We start from the raw sequence: 21,383 nt of genomic DNA on the forward strand, positions 1-21,383 counted from the left end.
ACCTCCATAAACCCCGCCCTGTCGTTCCCTGCATGCACAGAGCAACCTCAGAAACATATACGCTTGACAAGTCAAAGACAGCCGATCCATGTAATGGCACCACATACCCAAAGAGAGTTAGAGACATTAAATCCAAATTCAAGCAGAAAGGTACAGAGATTGTTGTGAGCAGCAAAGATGTGAGTCAGTCCTGTCTTTCTTTGATCAGTCAGCCTGGCTGTCTTTTAGTTGTTGGATGTGCTGTTGTGCATACAAGAGGATCCTTGTAGTGTCAGGACAGAGAATCCTTACAAAGCAACTACTATTGTATACAAAATGGCACCACAGGAAATTTTCTAATATCTGTCATTTTGTTATGCAGTTTGACATCATCAAAAGCAGCCACATGAAACACTTTCATATTTCTTCTCCTGTGTTAAGAGAAAAATGATTTCTCCACTGCAGTAAATAAATGGTGTTGTGATCATGCTTTACTTCTATTTTCACTCTGAATAATAAAAATGTTTTAAAAAGGATCAGGCTGACTGGAACTTCCAGGTTTATTGGGAATTTGTACCAACAAAACTGAAATAAATCTGTGTTCACATACATTTCCAGATCTTGTTCCTGTGAATTCTTACTATTGTAACATTTGAATGTCCCAAACTTTTTACTCATGATTAGCTGTAGCTGAAACTGCTGAAATAATACGGTTGATATAACACAACACTAATGTAGTCAAGCAAATAATAGTAAAATAATGGAACATTATTTACATTACATTATACAAATGTAACTGGTTTGCTTAGTTATTGTAGGGCAACACAGTGTTAATCTTCAGTTTAATTTTGAAGTGAAAAGTATTAATAAATAAGCAAACAAGTAGTATTTGTGGATAAGAGACTAGCAAACGGAAACCTCCAAGGCTAAAAATGCAGACACCGCACAAACACAAACACAAACACACACACACACACGCACACACACACACACACACACACACACACACACGCACACACACACACACTGGATTCAATATTTCAAACTTGGATCATATTTAAATTCCACATTATATGACAGAAAAACCAAATATAACCAAATAGGTTTCCTTTATTGTCTTTATAGTGATCTAAAAATACAAAACAAAAAAATAATTCAGCCCTCAAAAGGCTCCTCAAAATGACAGAGCTGGAATTCTCTTTAATATAGGACATTGATATGCAGTGCAAATATGGAAGTGACTCTATAGGCATAATTATATTGTTTCACTTATCCACCTGATGGTTTTTACTTTGCATACTATATATCATGCGGGCACTTATTCAAGCCGATGGATGATCAATTGTCTGGGACAGATACATGCTAGAAAGATATGTTAAAAACTTATTAAGCTACATTTTCGACAAATTTCGGGAAGCCCTGTGAGTATGATATGCGGCCCACACCTATGACACGGCAGATATGTGTAAGCAGGTCTGCCAAAAGTTTGACTAAGGTGAGATGAATGCAACAAGCCCGTGCAGAACCCTGAAACAGGAGAGCACACAGGACTACACTGGAGTGGTGATTGGGTGTGGCATGATAGATGTTTGTGTCTGCAGTAGAGGCTTGTAAAATGGGGCTAAAAATCAGGAGCATCAGTAAAGCAGTCTGTAACAGTTCACAATATGAGTGATCCCCACAGTATCAGTACTGCACATTTGCTTTGTTCTTTATGTAAACTTTTCCTTGGCAGCAGCAGCTTGTTAACAAAGCTGCACTTCCTGATTGAAAGCAGTACACAGGGCCCTCCACTACCTTCATTAAATGCTGTGCATTGCAGCCTAGCTCTGCTGCAGCACTGCAGCACATATTAGACTGATTGGAGTTTCCTCACTTTCCTATTTTCTTTAACTGGGATATCTTGTGTGCCACAATTTCACTGCTTTCTTTTTATTATCAAGTTTTCAGCTTTATTGTGTGTATATTTTAGTACTTACACTGTAACTTCAAAAGAGATAAAACTGAAATAGTTTGGACTGTTGTGGGTGTTTTCATCCTTTTTTAATGTTCATGATTGAAGTTTTAAGAAACAGTGTTGTTACCCTGAACCTCAGACTGTGGACTAAAGATGGAGGGAGCCCTCACCTTTTGAAATCTGCACTACCTTCACCTTTATAGGGAGGGAAAAAAATCAAAATAAATCCATCTGTTTTAATTACACCAGTGCACACATTTGTCCTGATCTGAAAATAGGTGCATATCACAGTCTGACTCACAGCAAAGTTTTGTCTCTGGAGCGGCCAAGCACTCAGCTGTAAACCAAAACAGAGCAAACTCATAAACTTCACTTTGTCTCATGCTACAGCAGAAAGACTGTCCTGAAAGCATTATAAAGAAAAATTGGGACATTATTTGGACAGGGTGGATGAGCATAGATATTGTTGTGCTTTGAATAGTGCTACGGGCAAAAGCTACGTGGATGCGCATCATAGTGATGAATCAACCATAAGAGTATCAGGTATATAAACCTTTGGCTTTGAAACCAGAGGTGGGGATTAAGTCAGTCAACTCAAAATAAGAGAAGCACATGGATTTTTGCCCTTAAGGTCACCAGTTACCTTAGCCTCAATGAGTAAACTAAATAAAACAGTCATGAATATATCCTAGAAGTATTCTTACAGAATGTCAAACACATGCCCGATCATCACCATCAGAATTCCCTACGAAGGTGAGATCTGCTGCTTCTTGTTCCAACTTGTTGAGTTGCTGTTATCCACCACGGCTGCAGTCTGTGACATCGTGCAGATGGATGACGATTCCCTGAAGAAACGTTACTTCCAAGGTTAGTTTGCTCAAACCTCATTGATCAATGAGAATGAGGTACATCAAGTAAGGTGGACTGCAGGTTGGGATGACCAGGAAATAAAGCTGCATTTAAATGTTTGTTTTTTTTAATGGCTGGCACAGTGAGTTGAGTTAACTGCTACTTTAATCTCTTTGAATACAAGATAATTTTGTAGATCAGTCAGACATGAGGATGAAGTATTGGCTCACAATTAGAATACAAATGAGCTTGCAGTGTCCCTCAGTTTTACACAGTGACACATAATTTCAAAAAACTACAATAAGATGTTAGCAGACACAATGTCCATCATTTATATACATTCTATAGGAAAACCTGCCCGAGGATGTAAGGCTCCTCCTCAGCTCTTTTCTAGAAGGGTGACGAGGATGCCCCGTCGGTGGTCCTTCTTGGGCTCTCGTTCTCTGGGGGCCCTCTAGATGTCTAGGGCCTGGATCTCCTCCATGCCTGCATCATGTCCTGGGAAGCAGGGCTTTGGGTCCCCACACCTACTATTAGATAGTTACATGGAGAAACCTTCTGAATACAAGTGCACTCGCGCACACGGGTGTTCACAGACACACACTATCTTCCTTGCCTGCTGCCTCTAAGCATATCGACCATTGACGGTCTTGTGTGCTGCTCAGTAGGCATCTAGGTTGTTGCTTTGGTTTCCTTACCATGTTGTTCTCTTTACTTGTTTTCTTTTAGTCTCCAGCTGATTTTTAGTGTCTTTTCGCTCTGTACCTCTTAACCTGTTTTTCTTTCCTTCTCCGTTTCCTGAACTTCTCTTGACAAAGTCTTTCCCTTTCCTATCCACCAGTCATGTCTGTTCCAATTGTAATAAGTAAAAAAAAAAAAAAATCAAATAAATACTAAAGATCAAACAAGTGGAACAGTGTGGCAAAGCCATAATGATCCACTTGGGAAAATAAAATCTGTTGGGTATTTTTATTGGCCTTCAGTTCTGATTATACAGTGCTGTATGGGACAGGCAAAAAAGGGGGGAAGTATTATTAGCATTATTATTATTATTATGTGTAAGATATGACACTTCAGGTATAAGCCACCACTGAGTAACTTTGTTCTTCATACCTGTAATGCTATACTGCCCTCTACTGAAACTAAACTGAAACCACAATAGAAAACAGACAGTTACTTTTATTTTTTTATTGAAATGTTTTTTTTTCTTGAAATCAGATGACAGAAGTAATAAAAAAACAAAGATAAACAAAACAGTGTAAATGATTAGGATCATTATGAAATGAAGAGAGTAACATTGCACAATATACCCATATTTGTTGTGAATACATGACACAAAAACCTACAGAAAGACAAATACGCCCATGTAAAGTGACTGTAACTAGCTTTTAACCATAAACCCCTGTACTTATGAACCTGATCTTGACTTTGTCACACACGTCTGTTCCCACTGACAATTCAGTGATAAGTAAAATAAAGTGTTATTAAATGTGAAAGGAATCTTGGACTGAAATCTTCTAAACTCTTTGTTAATTAGCATTTCCTTTCCAAACATTCTGACACAGGACGTGTCAGATAAAAACCTTGAATTAAAGTTATACTCAATAATAAAAAAACATTTCATCCTTACTGAAATGAGCAGACACCGCTTCAGCGTAACAAACAAATGTTGCAATGTTGTTATGTTAAGTATGAACTGCTTCCTGTACTTGTATTTTATTTTGTTTGCCTTTCATTCTAAATGTGGTTTAAGTTATTACAAACACCACAGGTCATTGAACAGATAATATCCACAAGCGCCACTTCCAACATAACATTTGTGCATTTCCTAAAGCTTACTTACATTTGAATCACAAATGCATTTTACGTGCAACCACACTTGCAAACACATTTGTTTTCATTGCATAGTGAAAGTATCAAAGTAATCCACAATGAAAGAATATTACTCTTATTGTTACTTCTTACAGACTCTAGTTTTGCTATTGTCCTGTAGAGGCCGCCATACAAAATAAAGCTGCCTTGTATTGAAATGCATTTTAACTGCAATACACATCAGATGCACCAAAACACTTTTAAGATGTTATATGACAAATTTTCACTTTGTGCATATATTATAAACAGTTGAAGGGATCTACATGGCTGTCATACTAGGGTGGTCAGGGTCAAAGGTCATGATCTCCATGTGGATCAGACCTGATTGGAAAGAAAGAAAGGAAAGCAGTGTTAAAAAAATATGACTGAAATTTGGATAGTATTAGAATTCTGTTCATTTTACACACACACACACACACACACACACACGCGCACACACACACAGTACTCATAAATTATGTCTTCACATGTTGGCAACGTTTCCATCATCTCCATTCTCCAACATAACACCTGCACTTACTCTTCCACTCGCCAATAGCGAGCTCCAGGCTCTCGAAGGAGTCATCATAGGGCTGAGAGTCTGGTTCGCAGTCTGGGTCGTGATATTCAGCCACGTAAGGGTGGGACAATCCCTGCTTAGCTGTCAGCCTGGCCTCAGGATCCAGCAGCAACATCCCCTCCAACAGGTCTATAACTGGATGTATCAAGACACAAAACACTTTAAAGCAGATTTTTTTTAATTCAAAGATTCACTGCAGTAAAATCTACTCATCGCACATGTAAAATGTGCGTCACTGGATTCAGCAGCCATACTCTCCATATACACATACTTGAAATATCTGGTTTGAGCTTTAATCTAAGTGGAGTGTGAGGGAACATCTTTGTAAATAAAACTACTCAAGATTTCAGATGTGAATAAAATAAAGCAGCCCACCATCGTCATCCAAGCCTGGAAAAGCTTCCTTGAAGTTTTTCTTCTTTTGTGGAGGGAGACCTCGCACATATGATTGTGCCTGAAACACACATTTGTTTCCCTGTTAGAGCTTTATAAAACAGAAAAGATCAGCAGCAACAGCCAAACTAAAATCTCTGCAACACATGGAGAGTGTAAAAAGTAAGGCACGCAGACAAAGCCCTTCCAGAAACAACTGTTGCAGCTCCACAGCCTTTTAAAAACACCTGACTGCAAAACTCACATCTTTACTCTGCATCTTCTGCACCAGGGAGGAGTCTGGAGTCCCTGTTAGACGGAGGATCTTCTTCAGCTGATCGATACCTGAACAAGCTCGTTAAGAAAGGCTGAGAATATTCAACATGCACGAGGTAGATCTGTTGGCAGAGTATGCTTGCCAGCATTAGCTGAAAGCACTTTCAAATAAATACGGCTTCAAAACACTAACATGGTGCTAGTGAAGCTTTAAAATACAAAGTCCAAAACGAATGGTCAATAGCACGATGGCCGCATCAATCCTTTATGTACAGTAGATCATTTATCTATGGTAAAAACCCAGTTACCTTAAAGACTTCCTATTGTGTCCAGTTCTCTGGGAGCTTTTCATTAAAATCTTTAAGGTAAGTATTAAAGCTTGCTATGTTCTTAGAAGGGAGGCCAGATTTCATCATCACATACTCAAGAGTTCAGTGCTGTCCTACCTCAAAAAGGACTGTTAAAAAAATATATCATTGTTGTTCCCGTCTTGTCTTTTCTTCCCTTATCATCATTATTATTATTACTACCTTATTAAAAGTTTTAGCATTACACTTGAGTGATGGATTTAATAGATAGAAAACTGACTAAATATTCCTGCAAACATCACCAACTCTTGAGTCAAGATTGGGGCAATGACATAATATAGACGTAGATTTTAGCGATAACCTACTCTCAGCTTTCTGGTCATCGAGACACCAGGAATAACAAACTTTTACAGTGCTTCACCTGACTTTTTTTTTTTATTTCCTTAACATTCAAATAAAAAGAAATCACGCTGGGTTGTGTCTCCCATAACTGAGCATACAGTTTCATTAAAATGTGTGTGGATACTGTCCTGTCCTCGGAAAAGCACCTGGCCAGTGATCATTTCAGCCAGTATACAGGCAGCTGACCAGACATCCACTGCAGAGGAGAAGAGTTCAAAAAAGGACCTGAGTATTAGCACATTGTAGCATGTTGCAACAGTCTGTTTATATCTTAAACAAATAACTATTTGCTTTGAAGGTAAACAACATTATTACCTGTCTGGCTGTAGTGCATCCAGTTAAATATGACCTCTGGTGCTCTGTACCACCGTGTTACAACGTAACCAGTCATTTCACTCTCTGTATGTCTTGCCAGGCCAAAATCCAGAATCTGAGATCAAAGATATTTTGTTGCATCTTCATCTACAGTTAAAATGAAATGCTTTGCCTATTTTAAGCATGAATGAGAGGATGGTAAAATTATTTAAAGATCAAAAATCTAACTGCTACATCTTTTTTTATTTTAACTCCTGATTTTGACTGTATACTGCTTTTTTCTTTCATCTTACCTTTAATTCACAGTTCTCATTCACAGCGAGATTACCAGGCTTCAGATCCTACAAGACATTAAGTCATTAAGTCAGTGTATTACAACCTTAGAAAAATGAGCAGTTAATACAAAAAATAATACAGAAAAACCCAAACAGTTCAACATGTTGGGAAATAACATTCTGAATGGCTTCTTTACTTAGAGATAAAGGAATGTTTGCATCCTTTTTGGGTATTTCTCTCATTTATCTAAGATATAACTCCTTGTTTCCTCCATTGGCCTGTTGTGACCTGGAAATCAGTCAAGTCGGTGTGTGGTCATTAAAGATGTTCAAAGAGAAGGCAAATGTTAAAGGAGGAGCTATAAAAAAGGATGCACAGGGATGGGAAAGAGGCCATGTTTGTATCAGGTAATGTTTCTTCTGTTTAGTGGGTCATTCCAAGAGCTGTGTACAACTTGTACTTACAGTTTTACCTTAATGCTGGTAAAAAGCAATGACATCTCAGAATTGTCTACTTTTCATTTTCAGGCATGTGGAAGAAAATTATTTCTGAAACACTGCCAAAACACAGAGCTCTCAGGACGATGTTTTTAAATGTAAACACAAAAACCGATCACATGTTGCCTTGCAAGACTATTTGCATGAAATGAGTTACTAATCCCTCTTTTATTACTCTTAATTATTTTGCTCCATTTATTTTTATGTAAACACAATTGTACATTAATACTTTGGGTTAGGTAGCTTCATTTTGAATGCCTTTGAGCATATTTTAAAATGAACCTGAATTATTAGATTCCTCAAAGACAGTAGGCCTCAAAAATGAAAAATGTGCATTTTCTTTCAGTCTGGCATGAAAGTTGAATGAAAATGGCAAAATAGTATTTTTCCTCATTTTAAGTCTAAGAATTTCATGTTAAAAAAATATTAATACAATCCAACTTTATCTATCCATCCATTCGCTTCCGCTTAACCTTTCCAGGATCACGGGGCGCTGGAGCCTATCCCAACTGTCATAGGGCGAGAGGCAGGGTACACCCTGGAGAGGATGCTAATATGTTGCAGGGCTAACACATAGAGACAACCATTCGCACTCACTCATTAACTCATAGATTCACACCTATGGGCAATTTAGATTGGCCAATTAACCTATCCCCACTAACTGCATGTGTCTGGACTGTGGGAAGAAGCCGAAGTACCCAAGGAGAACACGGGCAGAACATGCAAACTGCACACAGAAAGACCCCGGGCTGATGGTGGAATTGAACTCGGGACCTTCTTGCTGTGCAGCAACAGTGCTAACCACCTTGCTGATTCAACTTTGTACCATTCAGAAATTTCGACTGGTTATCTTTTTTTAATGTGAAGTTTGTGCTCTAATGCCATTATCTATGTCTAATATCTGGACTACAGCTTTAAGGCTAACTGTGCCTGTGTGACAAAGTATAAATATGCCAAAATCACTTCACTGGACCATTTTCAGAAACATAAAGTCTCATTTTGCCCAATGTACCCAATGTAAATGCAAAATTGAGGACTGGAGTCAACTGAAGTAGATCAGTGTGAAAAGGGTTACTAAGCTCTTCTTGAAACTATTTTCACACATGCACTCCAGCCCTAAACTTTTCTACACTTTACCCGACCCAATAGCACAGTAATTGTCCAGTCCTGCAGTGTGATAGAAGGGATAACTGTGAAAAATATCTGGATCTACCAGTGGAGAATACTTTGAAACATCCAAGGAGATGCAGGCCACTGTCATCTCAGTAAAAAGTTCTGAAAGATCTGAAAATAGGTTAGGAATTGTCATGAAGTCTACTCCCATGCGACTTTTTAAAATATTTTTTGATTCAGACACTGCTGTCAATAAAAAATGAGGTGTAATGTGTTAAAAAGTGCTAGGACCAATTCTGTTTACATTATACATGCTTCCCTTAGGCAGTATCATTAGAAGACATAGCATACATTTTCACTGCTATGCAGATGACACCCAGCTCTATCTGTCCATGAAGCCAGATAACACACACCAATTAGTTAAACTGCAGGAATGTCTTAAAGACATAAAGACCTGGATGGCCGCTAACTTTCTGCTTCTTAATTCAGATAAAACTGAGGTTATTGTACTCAGCCCTGAAAAGCCTAGAAATATGGTATCTAACCAGATTCTTACTCTGGATGGCATTACCTTGGCCTCCAGTAATGCTGTGAGGAACCTTGGAGTCATTTTTGACCAGGACATGTCCTTCAATGCACATATTAAACAAATATGTAAGACTGCGTTCTTCCATTTGCGCAACATCTCTAAAATTAGAAATATCCTGTCTCAGAGTGACGCTGAAAAACTACTTCCAGGCTGGACTACTGTAATTCATTATTATCAATATGTCCATAAAACTCACTGAAAAGCCTTCAGCTAATCCAAAATGCTGCAGCAAGAGTACTGACAGGGACTAGAAAGAGAGAGCAGATTTCTCCTGTTTTGGCTTCCCTTCATTGGCTTCCTGTTAAATCCAGAATTGAATTCAAAATCCTGCTCCTCACATACAAGGTCTTAAATAATCAGGCCCCATCTTATCTTAATGACCTTGTAGTACCATATCACCCTATTAGAGCACTTCGCTCTCGCTCTGCAGGCCTACTTGTTGTTCCTAGAGTATTTAAAAGTAGAATGGGAGGCAGAGCCTTCAGTTTTCAGGCCCCTCTTCTGTGGAACCAGCTTCCAGTTTGGATTCGGGAGACAGACACTATCTCTACTTTTAAGATTAGGCTTAAAACTTTCCTTTTTGCTAAAGCATATAGTTAGGGCTGGACCAGGTGACCCTGAATCCTCCCTTAGTTATGCTGCAATAGACGTAGGCTGCCGGGGGATTCCCATGATGCATTGAGTTTTTCCTTTCCAGTCACCTTTCTCACTCACTATGTATTAACAGACCTCTCTGCATTGAATCATATCTGTTATTAATCTCTGTCTCTCTTCCACAGCATGTCTTTTATCCTGTCTTCCTTCTCTCACCCCAACCGGTCGCAGCAGATGGCCCCGCCCCTCCCTGAGCCTGGTTCTGCCGGAGGTTTCTTCCTGTTAAAAGGGAGTTTTTCCTTCCCACTGTTGCCAAAGTGCTTGGTCATAGGGGGGTCATATGATTGTTGGGTTTTTCTCTGTATCTATGAAGCGCCTTGAGGCGACTTTTGTTGTGATTTGGCGCTATATAAATAAAATAAAATTGAATTTAATTTGAAATAAAAACAAGTAGAAAGGCTGAGTTGTTAGACCACATACTACATGGGTGCTAACACTATGAGCAATGAGTCCTAAGTTTCATTATGCTGGCTGCAGGTCTCTGTCCTCTTTGCTAAAAAAAAAAGAAACAAAACAAAAACAAAAAAACAATGACACTGACCCAGGTAAGGTAGTTTCTGCTGAATATTTCCAATCTGTATGCTAAGCTAACTAAACTGTTAGCTAGCTCAAACGTCATACTGGTCCAGCATGAAGGTAAAAAAGTAGATTTCCCAAAATGCCAAACTATTCTTCTAACAGCACTTTAGAGGCAAACATGATTCTGAGTGAGAATGCGGTAAGTCTGGTAAAATTCAGTAATGTTCATATACCCACCCGATGAATGATCCCTGCAGAGTGAATGTACTGTGAAGAAAGAGAAGAAACTGTTTACACCCACAGTATAACACAGCATGTGTCATGTTTAATATAGCAGGAAGTTGCACAGGTTTACTACTCTGTAAACAAAGCCTCCACCCGCACCAGCAAACCCAGTTGCTGTGATGTCACAGAAGCACTGATAACAAGAAGAAAACATCTTGCGATCAAAGATTCTGGCAGTTAAATTCAAAGACACAAAGCTGGCATTGTTTCCCACTTTGAAACCAGAATTCCATACAGTATCCTGGTTACACATTGACGAGCATTACATGAGAAGCATATGTAAAGCTAACTCAGTCTAGCATCCATTAACTGAACAGGCTGGGTGTGCTCTGAGTATTTAAAATAAACACAGTTTACATTTAAATAATATAGACTGAATTTAGAACAACTTAGTAAGTCCAGAGGACTGATTCCCCAATCTTAATTTGCAAGATTTATTTCAGTTTGTGTCGCAAAGAATAAAGATTTAACAAAGGTTTAACAAATATGCCAGACACCATATTTATATACAGTCCTCCATTTTCAGTGGTGATTGGAAAGTTTTCTGACAAGTAGTTCATGGCCAGGTGAGGCCGATTAAGCAGATAAAAGGTCTGGATTTGATTTGGTAGCTGTTCACTGGACTTAGGCTGAACACAGTAAACCTGTCAGAGAAACATTGAAAAACAACAATCTGGTTCATTCTTAAAACGTAGGAAACCACTCAGCTCAGTGACAGCAAAAGGCCCGAGAGGACGATGACAACCACGGTCTGAAGACGTAGAGACTGGTCATGTTTCTCAGTAAATATCTGAGAATACAGACTTGAGCGAATACATTTTATGCTTATTTATTCTATCCTGTTATTCTATTATTAATTTAGGATTTACCTAAAATTTGTTTGATTTTATTCTTATTCGTTTTTTAATCTTCTTATTCTATTTATATTTATATTGTATCCTGTTCTTATTTATTTTATCATTTTACCCTATATATATTGTATTGCGTCATATCTCCAGTGTTTCCTCGGAGGGCGCTCTCTGCACCGGGGCTGTTATTGACCGTGGCTGCTGGGTCTCTGGGGTCCTCTCAGACTGGCTGGGGGGCTCCTTTGCCTCCCTCCTGCTGTGTGCCCAGCCTGGAGGCTGCGGTCTGTGACCGGCTCCCGGTGCAGACGGCTCCCTGTTATAGTGTTTCCTCACTTGGCTCATGCGAGCCCAGCCCAATTTTTACTCTTTAAGTGTGCGCGTGTGTGTATGTGTGTGTGGGTGGGGGGATATATGTGTATTGAGAGTGTGGGGAGTGAGTTGGAGGGTGGGGTGGGCTGCTTTTAACTATGTTCGTCATGTTAGGAAGCTGTCTTTCGTTTTCACTCTGCATGTTTCACCTTGTGCTGCTGCTGCAGTATTTTATTACCTTAAAGCATTCAGTTCAGACTTGTTACTTGCTGACTGCGGCACAGTGGTGCAGCGGTTAGCACTATCGCCTCACAACAAGAAGATTCATGCTTTAAACTGGAGCTTACACATCCTCTCTGTGCTTGTGCGAATTTCCTGCAGGGACTCTGGGTTAATCCGACAGATCTCAGGCATGTATGCTGGTCTAATTAGCAATTCTAAATTGGCCATGGATCTGAGGCAGATAGAGTGTTTGAAGTGTTTAGCCTAAAGCACTTTGACTGGAAAGAAGTACTAGAAAAGCAATATATAAATGTCAGTCTATTCTATTCCATATACTCTAAGATCCAGCAATTAATTCTTGTCCTCTGTGAGCGACATGAGTCTGAAACCTCTCCATCGACCAAAAATTATGCAACGTATCAGAGTCCAACTGTAGTGTCAAGAGGACATCCTGGTTTTCCTTTTGATGCCACATTTTAGGGGGTTGGTGTAACAGAGCACGTCGACTTTCGTTTAAAAATCATGAGCATTGCAGCTTCCACATTTCATGGCTACAAGGAAGGTTAGCTGATGGTTTCTTCAACCTTAGGTTCTTATCTTCAGTAGTATTTCAGCTTGTACAGTAATTTTAACTCTTTCAAAACAAAACTTTTATACAATGTCTCTTATAGTGGACAGCAGAACTTACTAACTCCTATTTGTGAGTGAGACAGATGTATAGCCGTCTGGGGATGATGTTGAGGAGGGCCAGAGCAAGAAGGTGAAAGCTCAAAGGACAAACCAGCTTTCAGGGAGACTGAGCAGGGATAAAGTGACTGCACCCAGCGCCCATTGTGGATGAGAAGCAATTTGTGAGCAAGGACAAGAAAACAGAACAACACTAGCAACAACCACAAAGACCGCAGGCAGTCTGATTACATCAGGCAGTAGTTATGCAACCACGTTGCCTGGTTAATTAAATAATAATAATAATAATAATAATAATAATAATAATAATAATAATAATAATAGTTCTTCAAGATTTGGCAGTCGATCAAAGTGACCAATCGTCTTAACGTCCTTGATAAGGGTAAAAAGAATAATGTCTGCAGGGGAGTCAAACTTACTGCTGTCAGGTGAAGTTATGGAGGAGTAGCAGGGTGAAAGCTGTACCTCTCCTTTCTTTATCAATTCAATGTTAAACCTACTATAATTGAGTTTTTAACATGAAAACAGAACAACACTGCTTGCAACTAGCAAAACACTAATTAGACAATCTGGCTTTTAAAAAGTCACAGCATACAAACCACAGGGAGGCGCTCATCTCTGAAAGCACATATGTTCACATCTATGGCATGACTTGGATCCAGATATACTGGGTCCTAGTTATAGACAGTACAATAAGTTGAGGCAGATTCTTCAAGATTACCCATATGGAAAAGAAATAGTAAAAACTTATAAAAGACTTGCATAAGATGTGGCCTACTTCATATAGGGAATCATATAAGGCTTATATGATTTACTCATGAGAGTGGCCACTTTCTCATTACTTTCATATATTGTTTTAGTAAGTATCCAAAACATACAAGTTTCATTTATATAATTTTTCAAAGGATCTTATATCTGTTTTCACTCTTGTATGCTTTTCATACAGGTTTCACACAAGACAGATACAAACTTTATAAGATTTGTATATATCTTTTCCATAGGCAAATAGCCATTTTCAACCTGCCGTCATGATTTTACTAAGAATTGACGTCAGCATGGAAAGAAGTGCACCTCAAAAAGGAGCACCTCACATCTCACCTTTCCACAAGGGTTACACAACACTGGCACTGTCACTGCTTTCATCCCTCGCTGCTTAACTGAGAGCGAGATGACGCTCCAGCAAACACTTTCAGCTCAATGTATCACACTTAAACAGCCTCCCCACTGAGAAAATGTTATAGTCTTCATTAAGCCACTGATAATAATCAAGGAAGCACTCACCTTCAAGCCTCTTAGAAGCTGGTAGAACAGGTATGTGACGATGCGATTGCTTAATCTCTTGGTCTTCATAATGTGGCCCAGATCCTGGGCTACGAAGGGCATTACCATATAACTAGAGGGAAAAGAACAAGAGTGAGAGGCCAGCAGCGGTTTACAAACATACAAACACAAAGACAATGTAAACCAGCATGTGGGGGGTGTGGCACATTTACCACTGTGTCGCGCCCCCGCTTCCTGAAACAAATGTGTTTAGAAATGTGGAAACTGAAATGAACAGCAGTGACTTTGCAAAGTGAAATGTTTTTAAATTTTCCTGGCACTGTTTTTTTTAGTTTCAGTTCATGCTTGGATGTTACTGTTATCTCATGACCTCAGGATCTGTGTCTTTTGCCCACCTTCGTCCCGTCTCTGAGTGAGTGTCTTTGTCCCCCTGTGTATGCTGTATAGTCATAGCCTTCATGTCTCAGTGTTTGCCGTGTTGTGGTTATTCCCTGTCTGTGGCGGGGCACAGTCCGCAGTGCCGCTGCAGGGAGATGGATGCACCTCGCCGGCAAAAAAGGCTGTGCTATCTGTCAGAATGATGTTGTTGTTGTGGTGTATGTGTCAGCTGTGAGCTGTGGAGCTGTAGCCGAGTGTGTGAACAGCAACCAGAAGAAAAAAAAGTGTGAAATGCTCAAAAGCATGAAAGTGTGGTCATCGGGTCTGTTGTGGTATTGCTACACTGTCACTCTTAGCAGGTTTTCTCTTGTCTGTTCATCAGACAGACAGACAGACAGCAGTCAGTAAACAGGTGCTGTCAGTTAAATGTAGTGAGATTTGGAACAGTACTGCAGCTGTAACTCATGTGTGTATGTTATATGTTTTTATTTATCTGTTGTTTTGCATTTCATTGTATTATTTTGTGTATTTTTTGTCAGGACTACATTGTTTTACATTGTCTTATGGTTTGCTCAAATTTTTATTTATTGTTTTTGAGATGAAAGGTAGCCTCCTGGCTAAGTCTGGCATATTTACATTGATACATGTTCAATAATACGCAAAGTTTTTAAGCAGAGGTTTGCTCTCTGTTCATTGTCCTGCATTCATTATCTTCACCTGTCGTTAACTGCTTTCAGCTGCGTCTTCTCTTTTGCATCAACTTTGGCCATTGGCTGCTTTTTCACATATTTTCAGTCCAGTCCTTATAAGTGACTGGACTGAAAATGAGCACAAAAGCAGAGGAATGCTTTTTTGTTCGTTAAGTCACCTATGAGCCATTCAGGCATTAAAAAAAGTCACCTATCTCAAACCAGGATGAATTAGTATTGTGTCTACACATAACAGACAACTGAGCAAAGAACTCATTTTAAATTGTTATAGGAACTAGCAGCCTGTCACAAAGTGCATTATATGCTCTAATGTTTTAGTTGAGCTAAGTTGGCTTACACAGTTTAACAGGCATAAAATAGTATTTCTGCACTCACATTCCCAAAGAGCCTTTAGCTGAAATCCTGACATGACGTGCAGTAAGTCCTTAAAGTTTTGAGGAAACTGAACAAGTGGAGGACAAAGGACAAAGTATCTGAAAGCGATGTTGTAGGGAAAAAAAAACACCAGCAAAGACCTGACACAGTACCTAAGAGATGGTGTTGTTTGAATTGTTGGACTAGAGCACTGTGAGGGATCATTTTGACAGAGAGCTGAACGAAAGGCAGCCAATGTACAAAGAAGAGCTTTGAATGCCCTTCAAGAAGCCTGGAGAACTATTCCTGAAGACGACTAAAAGAAAGCTTATCTAAGAGAGGTCAGGCTGTAAATGCTGAGTTATTTTCATGTCTGTTGATTAATAGGCCCATGCTCTGATTTCCTCTACACAGCTGTGCCTGCTTTAAATCTGCTTCTGTCTGAGAGCCTGAAGATCCTGGCCATTTAATATTATTTTTCCAGTCCCATCCTTGCATACTGAGAAGTACCCACACTCTCTGAATGATATTATGTACTGTAGATGATGAAACACACAAATTGATAGCAAAATACACCGAGGGACATTTTCTTAAACTGTTGAAGTTGCGTCTTACACAGTTTGTCACGATGGTGAAGCCCTTTCCAATCTTTACTTCTGACAGACTTGCACTCTTTGGGATTTTTTTTAACACAGTTGTGTTACTGACCTGTTGCCATGACAGTGTCAGATGTTTTACCCAGTATGTTTTTAACTTTATAGATACATACTTTGCTGAAATGTGTTGCTGAAGTCAAAATCAGGTAATTCTTTCTTTTTACATGCATCAGGTTCCAATCAGCCCAAATAGCAAAGAGAAATTAAAGATGCATGTCATGTAAGAGTTCGGGTCTTAGGAGGTTAATAATCAAAATTACTTACTTTTAGCATCTGATATATTGTGTTTGTATTTTTTTGGGTTTAAAACACAGGGTTTGTAAGTCACTGCATTCTGTTTTTGTTCAAATTAACAGAGCTGAATAGTGCATTTGAAGCTTTTTACATGTGGAGACACAGTTGGACAACTGCTAAAAAGACAGCCAAAACAAACAAGAATCAGCTTGCCCTCACACTAGCTTTTTTGAACTTTTCACACATCCATCCACACACACGTACATGCACGCGCACACATGCATGCGGGGTCTCAACAAGTTGCAACAACTAGTGGGAGAATGCTACCCCTGACTTTCAACTTACAATGTTTGGAATTTCTCCAGTGTGGGGTCAGGTGTGAAGACATTAAGAAGGCAGATCACCTTTAATGAAAAACACAGTGAGGAAATTAGTAAAACACCAATAGCTCAAGAACAGACTTACAGTGTATGAAACACTTCAGGAGCTCTATATTTGTCAGGGGGTCACATACAGTTCAGTGTTGGTAGTAGGATAGGAGGTAAAATCTACTAGTTCTGGGTTCTGGGTTTTTGTGACTTTGTGACTCCTGTTTTCAAAGCTGTAAATAAAAGTAACATCTTTGTTACAGTGAGTCATTGAACATCAAAGGGATCCAACTTTGAACATCTTTGCACTATCTAAAAATAAAGTGTGATGGTTAGAAATTGTTTAAAAAAAGAAGAAGCTTGAATTAAAAACAACAACAACAACAACAAGTGATTCACATTTTTAAACATGTTTCCACATGTCAATGGAAGCAAAGCTGAAACTCATTTAAATGTTTTTCCAAGGAAAATACTGAGCGATGAGGGTTCCACCAATACACAACAGTCTCAGATCATCAAGGCCCACTGATGAGATTATGGGGCTTTTGTTGAAGGGTCAACAAAGTGTGCTTATCCTCAAAATTGACCTTTTTTTCCAGACAGGAGAAAAAAGAGCAAAGGTTATAATTAACTCATGTGTATCTTTCCCAACAGAGTCACTTTGACAGCACTAATTTTATATACTAGAGTTCTTCTAATGACATTCAAATTACAAATTTACAGCTTAGAAAAATGACAAATTCAGATGTTTCTGTCATGCTAGAGTCTGACCTTGCTGTCTGAGTAAGGATTAAGCATAAGCACCTACTGTATGACAGGGATTATAATGCTTAATGTTAATAAATCATCTTATTTTCATTGACTTTTCTTACATTGTCATGCTGTATGTGGCGGAGCAGCCTGAGCTCTCTGTAGGCCCGCGTGGCGTGGATGAGGGACTGAAAAGGCCGGTAGAGCTTCTTGATGGCCACCTTCTCCTTGGTCTTCTGGTCGATGGCAGAGCTAAATGGGACCAACCACAGACTCAGTGATTGAAAACACAGTGGCCATTGTAATCTAGCACTGCTACTAATCTGTACTAATTTCGGTGCTGAATATTCTAATCTAATCTAAAAAAATCAGTGAGCTGATAAAGTCATTGAACTAATAGAGTCATACATTGACACAATAACAAATACAATACATATATATCACATGGCTGACCAATCCATTCATTAACTAAACACTGATAAGTATTGCTGCTCTTTGGAAATGTGCTCTGAATGAGCCATGAAAATTTCCCAAACATAGAGATGAATGTTTGGTCCATATGTTGCTCATATTTGCAGTTTCCTATGCAGGACATCTGGTTTTGACTGACTGCGCTTGCCTCAAATCCACTGCAGGTCTGCCTTATATATGCCAGCGGTAGGGTGTGTTGGGATATTTGGGCCACATGTGGTCCAAATAACACTTACCAGCGCTGTACTGCACTGTAAATGCCTAAAAAATAACCCAGAATAGGTCCAACCCTAACATAACTATCTTGTTTCATAATGTTACTTTATGTTACATTACATTATGTTATTTTACATTATGTTATCTTACATCAGGTCATGTTACGTAATGCAACATTACATTGTTACGATGCATTGCATTAGCTTACATTATGTTATGTTGCCTTTGATTATGTGACCTATTTATCTGTAAAGCCAGAAATGCAGCGTTCGAAAAGTATTCACGTATTCTGCAACACTAACGAAAATCTTTATGATAATATCAGTAATACGATTCTGTCTGTCAGTAGCTTATCATTAGGCAGAGCCACGTCTGGGATATCCTGGATTCCTGCAGGCTGGGTTCTTCTGTGTTAGTGGAGAGATTCTTGTCATATCAGAGAACCTGCATTGACTTGCTGAGTGGCCTCAGGCGGACAATTGTGTTTCTGTTAACAGAAACGGATGAAAGCCAGCTAGACCCATTCAGGGAGCGAAATGAATTTCCAAGAAATTCAGAAACCTTAGTGAAAAACATTTCAAGACGATCATTTAAATATATTCAGACTAAGCAGAGAGGAATGAAGCCACACTAAGCCGTTTTTAAAACGCAACATTACCTAATGGAAAATCATTATATTACCACACACTTTAACATGTTTACCAGTTTTCCAAATCCTTTATGATTGTTGAAGTTGGGTCTTTTTGTTATTTTTGTTGTTGTTGTTTTTACATTTTGTGTTTAAAACGCCATAATAAATACTTCCCTAGAGGGGATGAATTCGTTGTTGGTACTAAACCACGTCAAATAATAGTTTAATATGTTTAGCCTTTTAGGGCAGTTTTAAACTTAATCGTAGGCCACCAAAAGACAACCAAAAAACACAACAAAAACAACTTTATAGTTTTCTGTACACAGTAGGGAAAGGAGCGATACAAATTATGTCTGCACTGTCGCCATCGCCCAGGTAAACTCACCACACTGTCCCGTAAGCTCCGGAGCCGATGGCCTGCAGGTTCGCGTATCTATGCGGGACGTCCCACGTCGTTTTCTGGATCTCCATTCTGTGGAAACCCGGTCTCACCGGGGAATCCTTCACTGGAGACTCCATGGCGCTGGGGTTTTTTTTGTTCTCCAATCGGGTTTTGACCAAGAAAGTTCTTTACAGCCTCGGTCTTGCAACCTGACAGGTGAGCTCTAGGGTAGGATCCGCATAGAGACACGCCCACGCGTCCTAGTAGCCTGCCCCCGGTCACGTGAGCAGCTGAATCGAGGGTTATCGGCTCGTGCCTGACCTGTAAAACCACATATACCTTTTCAGGCGAGCCAAAGCTGAATATTATTTTTCCAGTCCCATCTTTGCTTACTGAGAAGTACTCACACTCTCTGAATGATATTATGTACTGTAGATGATGAAACACACAAATTGATAGCAAAATACACCGAGGGACATTTTCTTAAACTGTTGAAGTTGCGTCTTACACAGTTTGTCACGATGGTGAAGCCCTTTCCAATCTTTACTCCTGACAGACTTGCACTCTTTGGGATTTTTTCAGCCAGCGCATATTGGGAATGGTACAGGCACCGATCGGTTTTCTATCGCCCATTTGCTGGGAGTAAGGGCGCCCTCCGTTTGCGAGGTGCGCCTGCTGCTTGCGGCACAGGGAGGAGAGGGCGGGGGAGTAGCATCTAATAACCAACTCGCAAAATAACACAAAATAAAAACAAAACAACAAACACGAAAACACCAGACATTATGAAACAGACTTATAATTTTGCACCGATGTTTTTTCGAAATTCTATACGGGAAAAGTGAGCGCGAGAGCCCTCGGTGCGCCTGCTCGCTGCTGAAGTCAAAGTAAACTTTATTGTCATCTCCGCTACACAAGTCCAGTATATAGAGAGAGGAGACGATGAGGCTCCAGTTACAGCTCTGCAAGTAAACAAATAATAAATATAAGAACAGTAAGAAAATATACCCTTTAGGACTCGGGGTAAAGCGATCAATAACAATTTAAAGTTTATAATTTACAGTTCTATGATTTAAAGTCTCACACACAACCCGTCGAAAGAGGAGGGAGACCTGCTGCTTCCAAGTAGAGCACATTTCATTCATAATGTTGTAAATTATGTATTCATGATTTGAATCCTGGTTTGTGTGAAATCCCAGAAATACACCTTAGACAAAGTGAATCTGTGAACTAAGGTGTAGGTCTATTAGGTTATGTTGTGGTGATCCTCGAGTTGGGGGACTTGTGTTCATACTGGAGTGCAAAATTAAAACCAATGGAAGATGGACAAGAAAAGTTCAAAGCCATCAAGTCCTCAGTTTAGAAAAAAGAGAAAAGAAGAGGAGGAGAAACGAGCAAAAGATACAGGTAAGCAGATGTGTCATTGGATAATGCAGTGGTTCCCAAACGTTTTTTGCTGGGCCCCCCTTTGTTTTACAAGAAAATGTTCTCGCGCCCCGCGTGCACGCGCGCACGCACACATCCTCCAACCACACACACCCATATTTTGCTCCATTGCGGTTTATTTCACACCTCAAACATTTAGTAAACAATTAAGCAAATACATGTAATCTACAATAAATTACAAGTAGTAAGAAAATAAGCTACTAACTATTTTATGCTGCGTCCGCACCTACACAGGTCCACACGTAAACGACGTTTCGAATCACCGAAAACGGAGATTTTTTTTAAACTCTTTTTTTTTTTGCATTTACATGTGGACGAGGAATACAGTTTGTCACGCAAAGTCAAAGGTATGTGCCTTTTTTCACGTCACACTGTGCGCCACGTTATTGTTTACATGAGATGAATTGCAGAATGGCAGATAGAGACAAAATACTATTAATCTGACTATCTGCAGGTTTTACACGCTTACATACACAAGCAGTTAATGTCCCTCCATTTACAAAGGCAGAGGCGTCACGATGTGATTATTTTACGTGTAGTTGTTTTTTTCCTGTGCAATAATATTCAACATTGCTATCTGCCGTCCCGGGTTTCCTCCGTGGCGTGAGCGATAAGCAGAGT

At 39.4% G+C, this 21,383-nt stretch overlaps 1 protein-coding gene across 1 annotated transcript; it reads right to left on the reverse strand.

Moving 5' to 3' along the window:
- Positions 1–4,018: 4,018 nt before the first annotated feature.
- Positions 4,019–19,571, reverse strand: LOC113013098 (mitogen-activated protein kinase 14A). Its single transcript, XM_026153709.1, has 12 exons — positions 19,323–19,571; positions 17,742–17,871; positions 16,847–16,905; positions 14,170–14,281; positions 10,775–10,804; positions 7,183–7,230; positions 6,890–7,004; positions 6,699–6,770; positions 5,854–5,933; positions 5,592–5,670; positions 5,178–5,351; positions 4,019–4,978 (listed from the first exon to the last, which is right to left on the reverse strand). The coding sequence occupies exons 1-12, from the start codon at positions 19,454–19,456 to the stop codon at positions 4,917–4,919; spliced, it is 1,095 nt and encodes a 364-aa protein (XP_026009494.1). The 5' UTR covers positions 19,457–19,571; the 3' UTR covers positions 4,019–4,916.
- Positions 19,572–21,383: the final 1,812 nt, after the last annotated feature.

This window comes from Astatotilapia calliptera, chromosome 20 (assembly GCF_900246225.1).
Source record: "Astatotilapia calliptera chromosome 20, fAstCal1.2, whole genome shotgun sequence".
NCBI classification, from domain to species: Eukaryota; Metazoa; Chordata; class Actinopteri; order Cichliformes; family Cichlidae; genus Astatotilapia; species Astatotilapia calliptera.

Bases quoted from the DNA above. Each gene is read 5' to 3' on its own strand.
- LOC113013098 (XM_026153709.1), bottom strand. From the start codon at position 19,456: ATGGAGTCTCCAGTGAAGGATTCCCCGGTGAGACCGGGTTTCCACAGA. The intron at 5,352-5,591 runs GTGGGCTGCTTT...TGATACATCCAG, and splicing joins TCCAGGCTTGGATGACGATG to TTATAGACCTGTTGGAGGGG. The intron at 4,979-5,177 runs GTAAGTGCAGGT...CTTTCCAATCAG, and splicing joins CGCTATTGGCGAGTGGAAGA to GTCTGATCCACATGGAGATC.